Source organism: Carex rostrata, chromosome 8 (genome assembly GCF_964058835.1).
Source record: "Carex rostrata chromosome 8, lpCarRost1.2, whole genome shotgun sequence".
NCBI classification, from domain to species: domain Eukaryota; kingdom Viridiplantae; phylum Streptophyta; class Magnoliopsida; order Poales; family Cyperaceae; genus Carex; species Carex rostrata.
This window is the reverse complement of record NC_135925.1, coordinates 1,744,987-1,763,621: the sequence shown is the minus strand read 5'-3', so window position 1 is coordinate 1,763,621 and position 18,635 is coordinate 1,744,987. Positions and strand designations below refer to the sequence as shown.

At 33.2% G+C, this 18,635-nt stretch overlaps 3 protein-coding genes across 3 annotated transcripts; 2 read left to right on the top strand and 1 right to left on the bottom strand.

Annotated features, from left to right (window-relative positions):
- Positions 1–1,807: 1,807 nt before the first annotated feature.
- Positions 1,808–2,629, top strand: LOC144558820 (putative E3 ubiquitin-protein ligase ATL44). The gene has a single exon (XM_078307698.1). It carries the CDS (start codon positions 1,916–1,918, stop codon positions 2,525–2,527), a length of 612 nt encoding a protein of 203 aa, XP_078163824.1. The 5' UTR covers positions 1,808–1,915; the 3' UTR covers positions 2,528–2,629.
- Positions 2,630–10,721: 8,092 nt separating this feature from the next.
- MCD1 (multiple chloroplast division site 1) lies at positions 10,722–13,620 on the top strand. Its single transcript, XM_078307670.1, has 5 exons — positions 10,722–10,898; positions 10,989–11,228; positions 11,949–12,115; positions 12,409–12,796; positions 13,341–13,620. Exons 1-5 carry the CDS (start codon positions 10,872–10,874, stop codon positions 13,485–13,487), a joined length of 969 nt encoding a protein of 322 aa, XP_078163796.1. The 5' UTR covers positions 10,722–10,871; the 3' UTR covers positions 13,488–13,620.
- Positions 13,621–14,086: 466 nt separating this feature from the next.
- On the bottom strand, positions 14,087–17,164 carry LOC144558604 (GTP binding protein). Its single transcript, XM_078307449.1, has 6 exons — positions 16,885–17,164; positions 16,051–16,111; positions 15,800–15,935; positions 15,220–15,547; positions 14,816–14,944; positions 14,087–14,724 (listed from the first exon to the last, which is right to left on the bottom strand). Exons 1-6 carry the CDS (start codon positions 17,012–17,014, stop codon positions 14,273–14,275), a joined length of 1,236 nt encoding a protein of 411 aa, XP_078163575.1. The 5' UTR covers positions 17,015–17,164; the 3' UTR covers positions 14,087–14,272.
- Positions 17,165–18,635: the final 1,471 nt, after the last annotated feature.

Here is an 18,635-nt window from a genome sequence, read left to right as displayed (position 1 = left end):
TATCTATCTGATATTCGATCCGTATTCGTAACATTTAATATCTGATCTGTATCCGTATCCGAAAAATTATAACGAATACAGTAAGACCACTATCCAATCCGTATCCGACCGTTTACACCACTACACGAGAGTATATCTCAGTAGAGACAAAAACAGACTGCAATCTTGACATATTGTATTTCTGGGTCGTCAAATATAAATACGATCCTATAAATAGTTTAACAGAAGGACTGGTATTGTTGGAATCAAAATCCATCATGTATTTTTTCATAGTAAATAATTGTGATATTTTTCCCTTTTAGCATATATATATTTATATCGTTATTACGAATTCAGAAATAACCCTAGCTAATATTAAAAATTGATTGATTAATTGGATTTCTAATTCACGAGTTAATTTTTAATTTAATTAACAGGATGCATATGGGCTATACAAAATCGCTCAAATTCGTAACTTGCTCATAAATGCTCACTTTAATTTGCTCGTTTACAACTCGAATCAGTTCCAACTCGAGTTGGTTGACTCGTTCAATAAATAAGCTGAGTTTGAGTATATCTCAACTCGCTTATTAACAACTCGAGTTACAAAAAAATCGTTACAATAAATCTCATGTCCTTTTAAATGACTCCTGAATCACTATTTGAATTGTTAGTTTGGTTAGTTGTCTTGTTAATTATGTTTGAATTGCTTGTATTTATATAAACTCTTACTAAGCTATTTGAATTGTTTGTGTTTAAATAAACTCTTACTAGTATATAACTATAACCAAACAAACTCTTACTAGTATATAACTATAACCAGTGTTGTAAAATACGGTTTTGTTCATATATGCAGAAGGCCACTGCATACCGCATATGCGGCATGTGGTCCCATATGCTGATTTGTATGCGGAAGTACATATGCAGTTTTACTATGCTTTGTTAAAGAAATATAGATAAAATAAAACTAATTTATATTTAAAGACTTGTTTAGTCTAGTAGTCTGTACTCTTTACCATATTATAAAGGTTATAGATTCTAATTTTTTTCAAGTCCACATGGACTGTATATGTACTCGTATATTCAAATTGCTAATGAGCTGAGCTCGAATTAGCTTTATAACTTGTTAGTATCATCCCAACTCGAGTTGATTCTCTCATTAACTAAATGAGCTGAGCATGAATTAAGAATAACTCCCTCAAATTCAAGTCATTTACATCCCAGATGCAGAACAATATTTAACTTAAAAAACTTCTTTAAAAGAAAATGTTTTCTAATTAACACCTTAGCTAAATTTATTAACTCAATTCTTTTTTCCAATCAGTATCATAAAAGAAATTAAAATTTAATTTCAAAAATGTATAAGTTTAGAAGTTAAAATTAACTTAATTTCTAAATATTACTTTATATCTGTTTTTATTTTCTTTCTGATTGTTAGAATGGAGAACTCTCGTTATTAACAACATAATTTTGACTTCATACAATTCTACGAATAATAAAGTAAAAATGAGATTGTATATAATTGGTGTGCTAAACAAAGCTAAAGTAAAATTGCTGGAAAAAAAATGTAGGTCTGATGGCTTTTGGACCTACCTTTGATCTAATGAATAAAGTAGTCGTCCGATACGCTTTAAAATCCGCACAAACCTGCTTGAAGATTCGTGCACATGAATTTTAAATATATCAGACGGCTACGATTCGATACCCATCAATTTTTTTAAAAAAAGTCCAAAATTCATCGGACCACCCCGTACTCAAAACTGCTGTGTTAAAATCTTTACCCCCATAATTCCTTCTCTCCAACTTTTGACCGTGAAATATACCTGTCATCTCCTATATATTCAAACCTCAATCTCTCTTTACCAACAAATTAATTATCAAACAAAAATCAAAACAGAGAAAGAAATATCGCCACTGATCCTTGCTGCTAGCTGCCATGAGAGCACTTCTCCAATTCGCTACTGCCGCCACGTCCTCTCAATTCCCTTCACCGCCGGCCTCCTCTGCTGCCGTCATAACCACAACCACCTCAAACGATGATATCCGAAACAATTTCACCTCAGACATAATAGTTGTTCTCGCGGCTTTACTATGTGCCGTTATCTGCATGGCTGGCCTAGCGTTGATCAACCGATGCAATAATACTCTCCGAGACTCATCTAGCAATGGTACTGCATCTACTTCACTGCAACAACAAGACACGGGAATCCAACTTCCGCTGCCGCCGCCACCAAAACGAGGCCTGAAGAAGAGTGCTTTGAAGGCTCTGCCAAAGACGAGGTATGATAAGGCGACTGATATCGAAAAACAAACCGCATGCGTGATATGCTTGACGGAATTTGAGGAAGGGGAGGAGATACGGAAACTACCACAGTGCGGGCATGAGTTTCATGTCGGTTGTGTCGACAAGTGGCTCCGGGCCCAGTCATCATGCCCCTCGTGTCGCCGAGTACTTGTTGTAGTCCCTCCGCCTAAGCAGGGTTTTGAGAAGGGTGGTCCGAGGAATAAGGTGGCGATCGGTGACAGTACAAGCACCTTCTTGCCATAGTTAACCAAATTAATAGTTTGTTCAATTTTTGCTCTTGGTTTTTCTTGCCTTTTTTCTTGTAGAGATGAAATGAGCTAATTAAATTAAAATCATTGCTTGGCAGACTGGCAGTACTTTTTTTTTAAAAAAAATTCAGAAAATCGTACATACACACCCAGTTTTGATTAATTTTGAAAGAAATATGTTTTATACTAAAATTAAAGAGGGAAATAGATAAGCACAAGTGCGACGAGGGATGAGTTGATGTGATCCCGTGAGGTGAATATTGGTTAGTACAAAATTAGTATATCTTATAGAATACTTTACAGAGATATTTATTGAAACTTCTAGAATTTGGTTGCATCGCCTGAAAACAAAAGCAAATACCGGTGGTTGTTAGTTGGGCATTAGGTTAGGCCACGTGGTACACTCTTATCCGTACGTACAGGTCGACTGTTTGTTTCTAACTTTTTGTAAGCAATTCAATTAAGTGACTCGTCGTCAAATGATCATTCGATTCCTCTTTTGGGAACAATTTTAACTTTAGTTTCATACCTAATGATTCGTACGATTGCTACATTTCATTCCGCTGTGGGAAAATAACTTAATTTAGTACCGATTATCTTATAAGTAACTAATAAATATAATCTCGCATAGGGGGAGAGAGAGAAAACCTAAACCTAGAAGCGCGCCTCCCTCACCTGCCACCACCCCCTTTTCCTAAAAAAGAAAAAGAATAAATGCCTCTATCTTGGTGATGTTAGCCGACTGGTGCAGGAGAGAGCAAGAAAGTGAGAGAGGAGATTGACGATTGCTTGAAGTCAATTTGCAAGATGTTATTGTTATGTTGTTAGTGGTTGTGTTGTGTTTTTTAGATGTTGTTGTGTGTTTTATATTTGTTGTGTTGTTTGGACGATATTGTGATGATGTTGCGATGATAGATGTAATTTTATTTTTATTTAAAAAATTATATTTGACAGCCGGTGTCAAGGTTTAAAAAAAAACTAACAAATATAAAATTATATATGATATTTTTTTATTTGTACATAAAACTATATAATTTTATTATTGTGATTACATTAATTTATATTATATTTTGTATAATTTTTATTTAGTAATTTATGATAAATTAATTCATCTAGCATTTTATATAACATTTTAGTTTAGTAATTTATGACAAAATTTATTTATATCTCCATTCTATTATTAAGCACGTTGGGTGTCCGATCCACCAACGACTACGATTGAAATATGAAACTTCGGATTTGATCTCAGTCCTTCAATTACATAATTTGTCTTCTTTTGATTAAATGCATATATTTTATGTATAGAAGTCTAAATTTAGTTAAAAACGTACCCACCGCATATGCTGCCACACGATACGTTACAATTAAAATTGAACAAATTTCGAATTTTAACGATATATTTATTTGTTTCCATATTTCTCCTCTTCAATTGAGAAGGCTCAACCTTCCATTTTCTTATTTCTTTGTTTCCTTACTTCTTCTTCGTTTCTATACGGATCACAATAGAAATCATTTTTTTTTTATTTTCTTATTTCTCTTTCTTTGTTTCTATACATATTGGTGTGAGCAATTTAGAATATATTTTCAATATAGAATATATCAATGTGTGTGTATATATTCTAAATTGGAAACAAAGAAGAAGAAGAATATAAATTGGAAACAAATAAAAATATAAATTGAAACTTGTGTGTGAATATATATTTCTCTTGTAATATGTGTGTCCTATGCATACAAACGATAACACTTTTTATTTATGTTTTTTGATATCATATTATATGTTGATATTGAATTGTTGTATGATATTTGATATTAGATTCGAATCGAGCTATTATTTGATATCATTTGTACTTAAAAATAAAGAATCATCACATCATCAAATTGTTATCAGAGATCACAATTAAAGTTAATTAAAAATACATAATCATATAAAGTTTCTATTAACATGTGTTTTAATTTTTAAATAATTATTATTTCATTTATATATTTGTTTCTTATAATATGTCCCGTTGCAACGCACGGGTATGATACTAGTAATATTTTATATCTCTAAAATAATGAAATAAAAAATTATAATTGTATATGTGATATTAGATACATAATGTATTTAATATATGTGTGCATTATATTTTCAAATTAAATTATATATATTATCAATTTATTTAATAATTATCTTTATTTGTTTCGTTATTCGTTATTTTGATAGGTAATAAAAATACGATATAATAAGCTAATATTTAATAAATAAATATTAAATATAAATAAGATTAATTTTATATAAATACGAATATAAAAATGTCTCCACCATTGACACTCCAAATTATACTAGTTAATAAACGTCTACAAGATCTACCTACTAAATTACTTGAAGCAATTTTGAGTTTTGACGGGTCCCTTTATGATGGATCTGTTGAACTCAAAATCAAAGGATGCTAGCTTTTTCTCCATCTGTCCTCTTTAGATTTCACTCTAGCAAAATATATATATATATATTAATTGAGAGACCAAGGATTTATACTTCCGACAATCTTTTTTTTGTCAAGACGCAAATATTTTCGCCAACAATTTACCTACCATGTGGTAGGAACCGTAATATTTATAGGGTTATAATGCGGCCATTTTTATTAATACCTTAAAAAAAATTAATTTTAAAAATAACTCTACATTGGATTTTTTTTTTTTAAAATGATCCAACCGCCAGACTCACGGGTAGCCCAAAAATGCCACCAGACCGCCTCCCTCACGGGCAGGTCACAGCACTAGCGGACCGCTCAATATAGTATTTATACTAAAATATGATTGGAAATGAAATTTTATAATTTTTGAAATTTTTTTTTTACTATTTTTTAAGATAGGTACAAAATCATTGTTTTTGGACAGTTCAAAAAACAATTAATGATTTTCTACCTATCTTAAAAAACAGTAAAAATTTCCGAAAATTATAAAATTTCATCTTCAACCGTATTTTAGTATGTATATCATGTTGAACGGTTTGGATCGACAACTTAGATTTGGAAAATGAAGATATAAAATATGAGATATGATGAGGTATGAAAGACATAAGATATTGAAACCCTCTTCTATTTATATACATTCAAAATAATAAGTATTAAATATAATTAAAAAAAATACAAATATGATATTAAACAATAAATTAAATTGTAGCATCTTCTATTATAGATAATTGTGTCATAATTTTTAATCTCCAAATCTAATTTCTATTGCTAAACAAAAGAAGACCTTTTAAGACGGGTTAAAAAAGACATTTGAGTAATATCGGATTCATTCAGTTTTGACTTTTGACTAATATCGGATTTCGAGTCATTTTGATAAGGTTCAAGCTAAATTGACTTTTTTTTAATCATCGGATTAAAGAAGACATTTTAAAATAAAAAATTATCCAAGTCAAATTGGGGTTTATTTAGGTCAAAATCGAATTGTACATGTTCTCTCAGTCTGACAATTTTTTGCCACTGTAGAAATTGTTGGAGTTGAAGACAATTAACAGGTTCACTCTGTTTTGCCTTTGCCGTCGGTTTTGAATTTAACCGATGCTGCTCGGTTCATTTCTTATCGGCAAGAAATTAAGCCGATGGAAGTTGGTGCTTTTGCCATCGGTAGAAAATTGGAGCCGATGGAAATAACTTCTTAAAGTTTTCAATTGAAGCAGCTGATATTTTGGTATGGAGGCGTCTAATTGTCCACAGCCTTTTGTCCACCATTTGTCCACAGCTTTGACTTGCGCGAATACTATAAAATTACTTCTACATGCTGTATAATTATACAATATATCACATAAAATATATCACTTAATCACAAAACATCCAGCAACTATTTGAAGTGGTCCCATGATAGTTAGAAAAATATTGCAACTTGCACAACAGGACAAAATAAATGTACTTTCAAACTGTACTTTCGGAAATTACAGTTATAGGAAGTTATTGGCAGTTAGAGTTAGTTATTAGCGGTTATTAGCACTGGGTTGAATCTTGTATACTGTAAAATTGAATATTGTATACTGTAAAATTGAATATTGTATACTGTAAAATTGAATCTTGTATACTGTAAAATTAAATCTTGTATACAGTAAAATTTTCAATTGAATCTTGTATACTGTAAAATTGAATCTTCTACACAGTAAAATTTACAATTGAATCTTGTATACTGTAAAATTGAATCAACAGAACTGTAAAATTGAATCTTGTATACAGTAGAATTTTCAATTGAATATTGTTCGGATGAGTAAGAAGCATTTCTATCATCTTTTTCTTTCAGATTTTCACAAGATGAATACTGTAAAATTACAATATGAATACTGTAAAATTACAAGATAAATACTGTAAAATTAACAAATCAATACTCCATATCGCCTTTCTATCATCTCTTTCCTTCAGATTTCCACAAGATGAATACTATAAAATGACAAGATGAATACTGTAAAATTAACGGGGCAATACTATAAAATTAACAGATTAATACTCCATATCGCCTCTCTATCATCTCTTTCTTTCAGATTTCCACAAGATAAATACTGTAAAATGACAAGATGAATACTGTAAAATTAACAAGGAAATACTGTAAAATTAACAGATTAATCTCTATCATCTATTTCTTCCAGATTTTCACAAGATGAATACTGTAAAATGACAAGATGAATACTGTAAAATTAACGGGGCAATACAGTAAAATTAACATATCAATACTCCATATCGCCTCTCTATCATCTCTTTCCTCCAGATTTCATTTGAAATGCTAAATCTGTTACTACATACAACGAAAACAACAAATTCAACAGAAATAACTTACTAGATTTGAATTTTGCCGTGCTCTTCAACAAAAACAACTTCTATTCGATCGCGCTCCACGATTGAAGGTTTCATTGCGATCATGTATAAAAAACGAGATCGAGTAAGTAATCTCAATTAAAATCGACATTGCAAAGGAAAAATGAATCAGAGAAGGTAAATACAAAAAAACAACAATTACGATTTCAGTGCCGTCGCGGCCGATCCAGATTTTTTTTCCGATCCGATCCGATCAAAGATGAAAAATGTCATAAGCAGATTATATAAGAAAAAATAAATAAAAAAGTTACAGATTATTATAGGAAAAAGAAAAAAGTTACAAATTGAAGAAAGCGGACAAATTGAAAAATCGGAGCAAATATTAGTTCCAATCCTTTTTTGAGTAAAGAATAAGAGATCGGAGCAAATTGAAGAAAAAAGTTCCAATCCTTTTTTGAGTAAAGAATAAGAGATCGGAGAAAAAAGTTACCGATTGAAATCGCCTCAGAAAGGAAATCGCCTCAGAATTGAAATCGCCTCAGAAAAGAAATCGCCTCAGCTTTACGGAGAAGAAATAGCGTTAGAAATTTAAGATATCGGAGAAGAAATCCTTTTTCAGATATCAATTTTTAGATTCAAAATTTTTTATCTCTGTAAAGTAAAAAAGTAATATCGGAAAGAAATCGCCTCAGTTGATCGTTGATCGGAGAAGAAATATTTTGAAAATGAGATTCAAAAGGGAATAGAGGCACGAAAGGAAGGTTAAATGGGCGGAGTAAGTGGTTAGAAGTGGGGACCGGTGTCCGTTAAAATTAGTTAAACACGGGGTGGATAGTGCTGTGGACAAATGGTGGACAGAAGGCTGTGGACAAAAACCTTTTCTCATTTGGTTTTCCTACCGGTAGGAAATATAGCACCGATGGTGCTTGTTTAATTGTTTGAGATCAATTAAAAGGTGCCGCTGCCTCCAGAGACATCTGAGAATTGAGTTGTTTCTGTTTGTCTCTGTTGCCTCTTCACTTAATCTTATTTAGAGTTTGCTTTCTTCTTTTTGAAACTTGTAAAAGAGTGTGTGAGAGAGTATCATTGAGAATTCTAATCTCCTTATACTTATAAGACTCTTTGATTTAGTAAATTTGTATCGTGTGCTCTGTAGTTTTTTCTGAAAAGATTTTTACGTAAAATCTTGTGTCATTTCTAATTTCTTGTGCTTGCTTGCTATTGTCTTGATTTTTTGTGTGATTCTCCATTTATTTGCTTACCTCTATTTTGTGTACCAAACAAGTAGTATTAGAGCTTATTGAAGCTCAACAGAAATGACAATCGAATGAGTCTGAGAGAGGGTTATTCACGCATGCATTTGAACTTCAGTCCACGGAACGGGAGCAATCTGACTTTTAACAGGAGCTAAGCTATTATGAAACGTGGTGTGAGCAGCGGGCGCTACATTTTCAAAGAGAGTTGAAGCTGTTAATTCCTCATCAGTATTCTCACTTCATTCATATTGATTTCTTAATTAAGTTCACTTTTAAGAAAAGCATCCATATTGATTTATGAGAATTTGCACTCAAACGTGTAACTTTCCTCTCACTTCACTCGAGAGTCAAGATTAATAATAAACCATATAATTAAAAAGAAAGAAATAATTAGGCTGCCATGATACACCCAAAGGAGCGGCTAGTTCGGCAGTTGACCAGCCCACCTATGATCTTATTAGATTAAATTAATCTCTTCACAAAATTAGGCTACACGAGTTAATTAGGTTTAAAGCGAGGGTTTTATTATTTCTAGTCAAACGCGGTTCATTTGACCGACAGAGGCCGAATTTGCGTCTAGTTTTATCAAGGTCGGGCCTCCAATTGAATTTCATGTGAATGTTACGTTAGGTATAAGACGTATGACTTAAAAAAAATATCAGTACCCATATGGATTTAATTTTAAAGAACGGTTCAAATTTACCTATTGCACCTCAGGTACCTGGGGGGATCTGAATTCGTTGTGTAGAGGTTGAGTAAGAATGAACCAGACTATTAATTTGATCACTCTTTATCTGAATCAAATCAATAGTTCGAACATTGATGTCCCTTTAGAAAGAAAGAAAAAATCAATCTTTTTTTATTGTTTTAAAGAAAATTAATTGTCTTATGTTATACAAGTCGACTGATCTCTTATGAAGAAATTAAATTGTATGAATACTTCTCTCCATCTGTGTCACTCCCGAGCCTTTTGTTTTCTGTTTCTATTTCAACCGACCAAAAGAGAGAGGCATTACCGAGAAGAATAAAGAAAGCGTTGAGCTTGGGGTCTTTAAATTTTATTTGTAGAAAGAAAAAGTGATTTGAGTTTAAATTTACATAATAATTAAAGCTCCACTATCAAATTTGGATAACTCAAAGTTGGTGATAAAATGTGTGGATAAATTAAAGATGGGTGGTCAGAGCTAATGTAAAGTGTAAAAGAGAAGAAGAACGAAAGAAAGAAAAGCGTTGGTTATATTAATATATTATAGGGATAATGTCACCCTAGTTGCTTACATTCGATCTGATCGGAAACAAATAGAGAATGAGAAATAAGTTCATTTCGTTAGGAAAATTTATTTATTTAGTATCGATCGGCAACTATTATTAATTAGAAGAATTCATTTTACAAAAGGAGAAAACCTAGTCAACATATTTATTGATCGGCAACTATTTATTTATTATTGATTGTTTTCGTTAAGAGTTTCATAAAAGAAGGAGAAAGAAGATTAAATTGAAAAAGAAAAACAAATATTCTGAAAACAATACAAGTTTGGAGGTAATTCTATATCTCGATCGTCAGTCGGAGCTCAGGGTGCGGAGAAGAGGGATTATGCTTGTGTAAGCGTCAAAACTAGAGAAATTATTCATTTGAAACATGCTAAATCAAGTGTTAATGTATTTATATGCAAAATTTATAAATTTTCGAATTCATTTAGTATCAAGTTAAAAGGTAAAAAAATAGTAAAAATATGAATGTATTAAAATTAACTTAAAGGTGGTAATTTTATACATACTTCTCAAAAACTTCGAAATTACCGTATTTCCACATCAAAAGCTCATAATGTTATATTTACCCTTTTAAATTTCAAAAACTCACAAATTTACTCATTTTATTATCTTTTCTATTAAAATTCATTTTAAATTTATCCTTTATCAAAAGTAAGAAAAGATATATGTAAACGGTGTGAATTCGTTATTCGAAGCCGAAATGATAGAATTGTGTAAGCTCCAAACACCTTAGTTAAAAACTTAATTTGTAGGAAGTAATTTTACTACACAAAAGAGCAATGAAAAATAATACTGGGCCGATCGAAAGCCCAATTTGGCCTACCAAACAATCCATTAATGAAGGGTCCATCAATTCATTTCTTGTTGTAGCCGAGTCGATGGCGACCATCGCCTATGGCCTATCGTCGTCGTCTTCACTCTCCCCAGTAATATACTAGTGAAAAAAAAAAGGCGACGAGCTCATGAAAACCCTAGACCTAAAACCCTACATCCTTCTATCATTTTCTCGATTTTGATGATTTAAGCAACAATGGCTTCTATTCCAACGGCTCTCTCGGTAAACCGCAAAACCAGCTCCTTTTTAATGTTCACAGTTTTAAAGATGTTTTCATCAGATTTAATTTAATTTTTTTCCTTCTATTTTTAGACTAAGATCGGTGAAGCCTCAATATGGAAAAGTAGGAATGTATGGTTGGGTTCTCAAAAGTTAGGGTGGAATTGTAGGAGATTGAGGTGGCATTCTGCGATTTGTTCTAGTAATGGCAATTCTTCTGATTCTAGTAAGAATCCTCTTGTTCCAGTGGAGAAGAATCTGCGAGAATCTTGCCAGGGAAGTTTTGGTTCTCTGAAAGCGACAGTGCATGTTCTCTTGCCAGTGGTTACTTCGGTGAGCCTGATATCTATTCTACCTTAACTAACTGATACATGGGTAGGGTTAAAATGCCCCGATTGTTTTCGTGTCCCAATCATGCTTCAGATCCTTATCTCCGTTTTCAAAATTTAATCAGGCGATCCGAACCGCACAACATAATCAATGTACTTGGAGACCAAATTTTATATTTTCTGGAATTTTTTTAGATAGGTACAAAATCACTGTTTTTGGATGGTCCATAAACTTCTGAAAATCAGTGATTTTATACCCTATCTGAAAAACATAGTAAAAAGTTTCCAAAAAATATAAAATCTGGTCTCTATTTTAATATGGGGATCATGTTGAGCAGTTTAGATTGACTGTTTGGACTTTGAAAATGGAGATAAAGGATGTGAGGCACGATTGAGGTATGAGGCATTGGAACCCTGCTCTATTTCTTATGTTGAATACTCTTTTGGGCCGCGGCAATTGTGTTGCTAACAAGCTTAACAATAACCAAAAAAGAATAAAGAAAAGTGTATGTTTACTGCAGAGTAGGTATCGGTCTGGACCTGTAGATATCCTGGTAACTCTTTGCAAACCGGACTGAATGGTATTAGCTTCTGAACAGATTAGTCATTGCTCTATAATGAAAATTAGTTTTGGTAGTTCTGGTTAATTTATATGCTACTATCATGGTATGATAAAAAACATACTGTCAAATAACTTTCTATTTTCTCTCCCAAATTGCTACAGGTTAGAACGAGGTTTTGCTCTAAATTTGCTATGATGGTGTATGTCACATTTGTAATCTTTATTATTATTGCGAGGAAAATTATGCTTAAACGAAAAAATCATGTTAATCAAGGTTCAATTGCTGATCTTGTAAGGCGTGGGCAGTTGAAATCCAACCGAAGAGGCATGTATGTTATTAAATTCATATTTATTAAATTTACAAATTTCTGTTTAGTTCAAATATGTACCCTTACTAAACCACTGACAAGAATAACCCTTTCAGAAGATGAAAATTATCTTGTGATCTAAAAAACAGTGCGTCTATACTTATGATCTCTGGTTTTTTTTTTTGTGCAAAAGAAAAAATTAAACCATCTACAAATTAGTTAAGGCCTTTTTTTCATGTAGATGGAAAAGACTAGAAATTATTTCTAACTTTGTAGGGATATGAGAGATAATATGCTTTTTGAAAATCATGCAGTGCAAAGACCAGCTTATACGACAATCCTTTTAACAATGAATTTGTGAAGATAGACGAAGAAAATTCAACAGCACAAATGTTTGGCAAAGTGTACCGCTTGGCCCCTACCACTTTGACCAAAGAGCAACAGTTGACCCATCAGGAGAGGCGGGCCCGGGCATACCAGTGGAAGAGACCCAAGGTTTTTCTCAAAGAAGGTGACCCGATGCCGCCAGATGTGGACCCGGACTCAATTAGGTGGATCCCACCAAACCACCCATTTGCCTCCACCTCTAGTGAAATAAATGAAGAAACGTTTAAAAATAATGTGTACCAGAAAGATGGCGTACCATTTCGTGTCAGAGCTGAGCATGAAGCATTGCAAAATAAACTAGAGGTATTACAGGAGGTAAATCTCTAATGCTTTTTTATTGAATCCTAAAGAAACACAAGGCAAAGTAAAGAAAAAGAAAAAAAAAAAAAAAGCAATTTTGATTTGCAATTTCACTTTGATCTCTTTGTCTGACTATTTGGCACCTACACTCGCAGATTATACCTTTTCCAATTGGCAAATGGCAACTAACCCTTTTTTGTAGATATTTTTAATACAAAAAACCTATCCACCAAATCAGTCTGATAAGAAAAGATAAATTTCGTTAGTAGTTGACAAAGTAACCTTCCCCTAGCAAGCAAACAGAGAAAATTTGTACTTGGGTCTTTTCTATCAGTTATATATTTAGTCAGTTCTAATTTGTCTTTAAATACTTTAAATAAGAAAGTTTACCTGCAATCTGATTCTACTGGGTGTCTTTTGTAAATATGGCATATATTGTGTGGAATTTGGAAAAAAAATGGCAATTTCAGAAGTTCCGGAGCACGTATTATATAATTTACTGACAAAAGGTCATGTTTAACTTGTTTTGGTTCTTTTTAATTCTTTTCTCCTCTTTTAGGAACCAAAAATTAAGGAGTTGGCTGTTAACTTGAAAAACCCGGAGAAGTTTGAAGAGCCAAAGCTGCAGCAAATTGAGCTTGATGAGACGAAAAAAGGAGATGAGAAAATCGACAAAGGATCAAAATCCTCCAATGAAAAATCATGAAACATTAATTTTGCTCATTGTAAAAATGTTTTGCTGTTGTTGTGTAGCACTGAGGTACCAGCCCTTGTAGATAGTACTGATCTTTGCTCCACATGGTTTTGGTTTGAAAGAAAATATCTATTATTTTTGGACATTATTCTTCTCTCATGTTTTATTCTCTCTCTCTCTCTAATACATTTTTCACTATTTAGAAATACAAAACAATTAAAAATCCTGGCCTATAATGGGAATTTTTGTATCGATTCTCAACTTTCTATTTTCAATATCGAATCTTAGAACCTTGACGCACTATAATTAATTCTTTTTAAACCCGCGCTATAATTAATTCAATTATGATTCAAGCCGCTATTATCAAATTGGTAGATACGGTGCTCTTAGCAATACCGAACATATCTAGGTTCGAAGCCAAATAGAATTTTGGAATCTTTACACAATTGATATAGAGTATAGACTGCCAATTGTTGGGTTCACACATTGCTGAGCTTGCAAGATAGCTCAATTCTCATCGATGAGCTTGTGACTGCGCTTTTAAGAAAAATACAAATAAACTTTATAAATGACAGCGTTTGCAAATTTTAGTGGAAAAAAAAAAAACAGAGTTGGAAAATGAATAAATTCACATATATATCCTGACAAGGACTAAAAAGCTTCAAGTACTAATATCTGAACACCCTCAGGACTAAAAAGCTTCAATTACTAATATCTGAACACCTAATCTGATGTACAGATTAATCAGCAACTCTGGGTACATCAAATTTAAACTCAAAATAAACTTCTATTATTTATCAGATTTCTTCCTCGTCACTGGTAGCACCAAACATAGCTGCCATTCTCATCGCAAGCTTGGCCGCCATCTCTCTCCTCTGAAAATCCGGCATCAGCCTCAGATTATCACGCACATTACCAATTTCTGACATCAGCCTCTCCATATCATCCAACCCGTAATGTTCGTTATCATCAATCTCATCATGACTTATCACAGTCGAAGTTGTATCAATTTGTGACATCTCATTAATAGACACATGTCCATTTTCACTTGAAGCTTCTCGATTTTCCATTATATGCACTCCTTGAGAGGTGGATGCACGAGAACAACAAGCAGCATCGGTGAAATCTGAATATTCATCTCCTTCGGTCCCTGATGCTCCCAACTCGCGCACATCATACCATGCCTCGTCAGATCCATGGGATAGTGTTTCGTATTCTAGCTCATAGTCAGATTCTTCGTCTGTGCTGCCTACAAAAGTTATTGATAAAGAAACATTAAGAGAAAAGATGTGTACCATGAGTTGTTTTTTTAATAGCAATTTAAAAAATGATATTTTAACCTTCTTTCTCGAGTAAAAATGGGGAAGGAATTCTACTTCCGGATTTGAGGATCATTCCAGGCCACATATGTGCAGATAATGCACCAAAAAATCTCTCCACTCCTTGCACATCTCCGTTTACAGATAAACCTGCCAAGAAACAATGCTTATTCTTTTAAGATTTAATGCAGAAAATCATGTTTCATAAAATTCTTCGTATAAAACAAGGAGTGGGTGATGATTTTCTGTTTTCAAAATTTTGAAAGTTTTGTAGCTCTGCAATTAATAACCAGAGCACCTAACTTTAGATGATTTCTCAAGAATATATTCCCATACAAAAATTTTAGTTCATGCCCATTGAAGTTGGTTAATGAATAAATAAAGAAATAAATAGAGTTTAGAATTACAAAGAAGGTTCAACTCACATTTATCAAAATCAACATTGGAGGCACAAGCCTCGATATACTCGATATTATTATCAATGCACCAATCCAAGGAGATCTTTCTAATCTCTATGCTCGTTTCTTCATCCCACAATAAACTACTTCCCTCTTCTTCATTTATGCCAAAATTGGAATGTTCAGGATGTGGGTCACTGGTTGACTCGCCACGCCTCTGCATGCGCCTTCTGTACTCAGCATGAGCTTGATGACCTGGCACCAGATCTGCCTTGTTTCCTATGCATAGAAGGATTTCAAATTTTTTTATGTCGATGCTTGAGATCCAATTTCGAAGGGTACTGAAAGATAATTCCTGCAAATAGCGGGTACCGGCAAAAAGAGAAGAAAATCAAGTCAGTAAGAATTCATAATTTATTGGTTCAAAATGAAATTTTTTACATAGAATTGTGTCCTATGAAGTCTTCTAATTGTAAAATTGGGAGTAAACAACCAAAATTTGAAGTCCGTATAACCACAACATTATAGAAAAAAGAAAAATGCATGGTAAAGTTTGAACATTATAGCAAACCATAAAACAAATAAAAAATTCAATATAAGTTCTAACATCACTCATGTCAAAAACCATCACAAGAGCAGCAAGTTTCACGCCATTTGGAAGTAAACCAAGGGAGAAATCTTCGCCAAGGTGAGCTGTCCATACAGAAATATCGGCCGAGTAATATTTTGTTTCAATTGTCCACCTAGCATTACATAAAAAAGGTTGCATTTCAGTAAGAAAAAAGACAAATATATATTACAGGAGCATACATATACTATACAATTTCCAAGTATTTATAGAGATACCATACTACATACCCTTGACATAGTACACCGGAGGATAGGTCATGCGTCTCTGGAATTTCAACCGACAGCAATCCTGGTAAAAAAAATTTAAATAAATACATAGTGTTTGTGCTAGAGTATATGGAAACACAGGAATGATCTAAGTTTTCACAACACTGAGTATGCTAAAAGTACAATGAATATGTTGCCGACAATACTTTCTTTGGTAAATTATTGGCTAGGTAATACAAAGGAAAAAAGTCAAGGGAGCTACTGCTAAATGGATTCCAGAGGATATGGACTGTGTACCCCTGAAATCTTGGGCACCTGAGGACATGTGTTTGGTGCCGTATGGGGAGTCTGGGACAAGGATCTTAAGAGGAAGACAGTTGCCGTTTTTTTGTATCTAGTTAATGACTGTGTTTTGTTGGATATGTTCAGTGTTAACATGTATTGTTCTTGCTTTATGCAACTGAAAATAAGTAGGTATGAGTTGGTATATTGTGGAATGGACGAGGATGCAATTTTGATAAGCTGAGATTACAATAGGTACCATGTAGCCATGTACCAGTGAGGTATGGTTGTGCTGCTATTTGCTGGTTCTATCAATGAAGCAATCTTTAGATCAGGTGGAATGGACGAGGATGCAATTTTTTTGTCTTGTATTACAGTGTAGAATAAATAATATATATATAATAACCTTGTTGTATCCTAGATTTTTGAAAATTCCAGTATCACTTATCCGTATCGTATCCGATACGATACCCGTATCTATGCAACATAGGTACAGAACTCATCAATACATGCATCAGAGGAATACAAAAAGCAAACAAAGAAATGAAGAAGAAAGAAGCAGAGGAGGCATACGAGAGAGAAGGGTTCGCTTCCCGACGTTTGGGGATCCGACAAGGAGAATTCCGGGTAGGGTCTCCAGCGATCCGCCATCTCCGGCTGTACTGGAGGCGGCTCCATTTACAAATTCCATCTCCATGCCCATTGCTCTCTAGGCCAGTCACCAAAAAACCCTAATTAAACCTTACAGAAAAGCCACGGAGCTCAAGTCTCAACTCTCAAGCGAGGTGCTTTTTCGCCATGACAGGGATCGCATCCGGCATCTCCAGGTAAACACAGGAGACCAGAAATGCTTGAATTCGTATCCTCTGAGATATCTCAAACTTTGCGTGACTTTATGGAAAATTCTAACCGTTTAACTACGTTCTGCACGAATCTCAAAGCACACATAATAATGATAATACTGACCCCCTACATCATCCCCGAATAGGCACCGGACACGTCGGTCACGCAAAAGTTGAGATATCTCAGAGGATACGCACTCGAAATTCTTTTGGTTCTTACCACAAGTTCTTGTGGCTCTATGGTACTGTAATCCGTATAAGGAGCTGTTTCTACGATTTAAGGTTGTTAATATAACCCGTTATACATATGTTTATATTATTTGAGATCTTTTGAGGATATTCTGATCGGCTTAATGGGTTATATATTTAGGAATTTTGTGGCCTGTATCCGGCCCATGTTTAGTTCTAACAAAAATAAGACCCGAGAGTCGAGATACAGGATTACAGGTTGAATTTACCACATCAAAACGGGCAAGGACACACATAAAGCCTATTTCGTATCTATTATCCGATCAAGTAATTATATTAAAAAAATGGAGGCTGATAATTAACCCCGCACCTCCCACCCCGCAATTAACCCCGCACAAAATGCCAAAAAACTCCAGCTGTCATTTTTTTTCATAAGGTATTAATACTTACGTACAGAAGTATTTATCTCTAAGAACGAAAGTATTTATCTCTAAGTACGAAAGTATTTAAGGGACCATGCACATTTTTTTCATGGAGAGTAGGGGGAATCTCAAATCACATGGGGGGACCATGCACGTTTTTAGAGGTGGGTTTTTTTATCTCATTTCAATCTCGTCCACATTTCTCACAATCTATGAAAAATTTTGCGAATCTAAAACCACGAACGTTTTCTACGTAATTTTCTCTTTCAAATGAGATCCATGATGACATACTTTCGAGCAAGTCGTTACAGAAGTATTTATCCCTCATCGTGTAAGTATTTATATCTATACTTGAAAGTATTTTTTTGCATATAATACTTATAATACATGATATTAATACTTTCATATATCAGTATAAAAACTTATAATACATGATATTAATACTTTCATATGTCAGTATAAATACTTATAATAATTGATATTAATACTTTCATATGTCAGTATAAATACTTATAATAATTGATAGTAATACTTTCATATGTCAGTATAAATACTTATAATACATGATAGTAATACTTTCATATGTCAGTATAAATACTTATAATACATGATATTAATACTTTCATATGTCAGTATAAATACTTATAATACATGATATTAATACTTTCATATGTCAGTATAAATACTTATAATAATTGATAGTAATATTTTCATATGTCTGTATAGATATAAATACTTGCATGATGAGGGATAAATACTTCTGTAACGAGTTGTTCGAAAGTATGTCATCATGGATCTCATTTGAAAGAGAAAATTACGTATAAAACGTTCGTGATTTTAGATTCGCAAAATTTTTCATAAATCGTGAGAA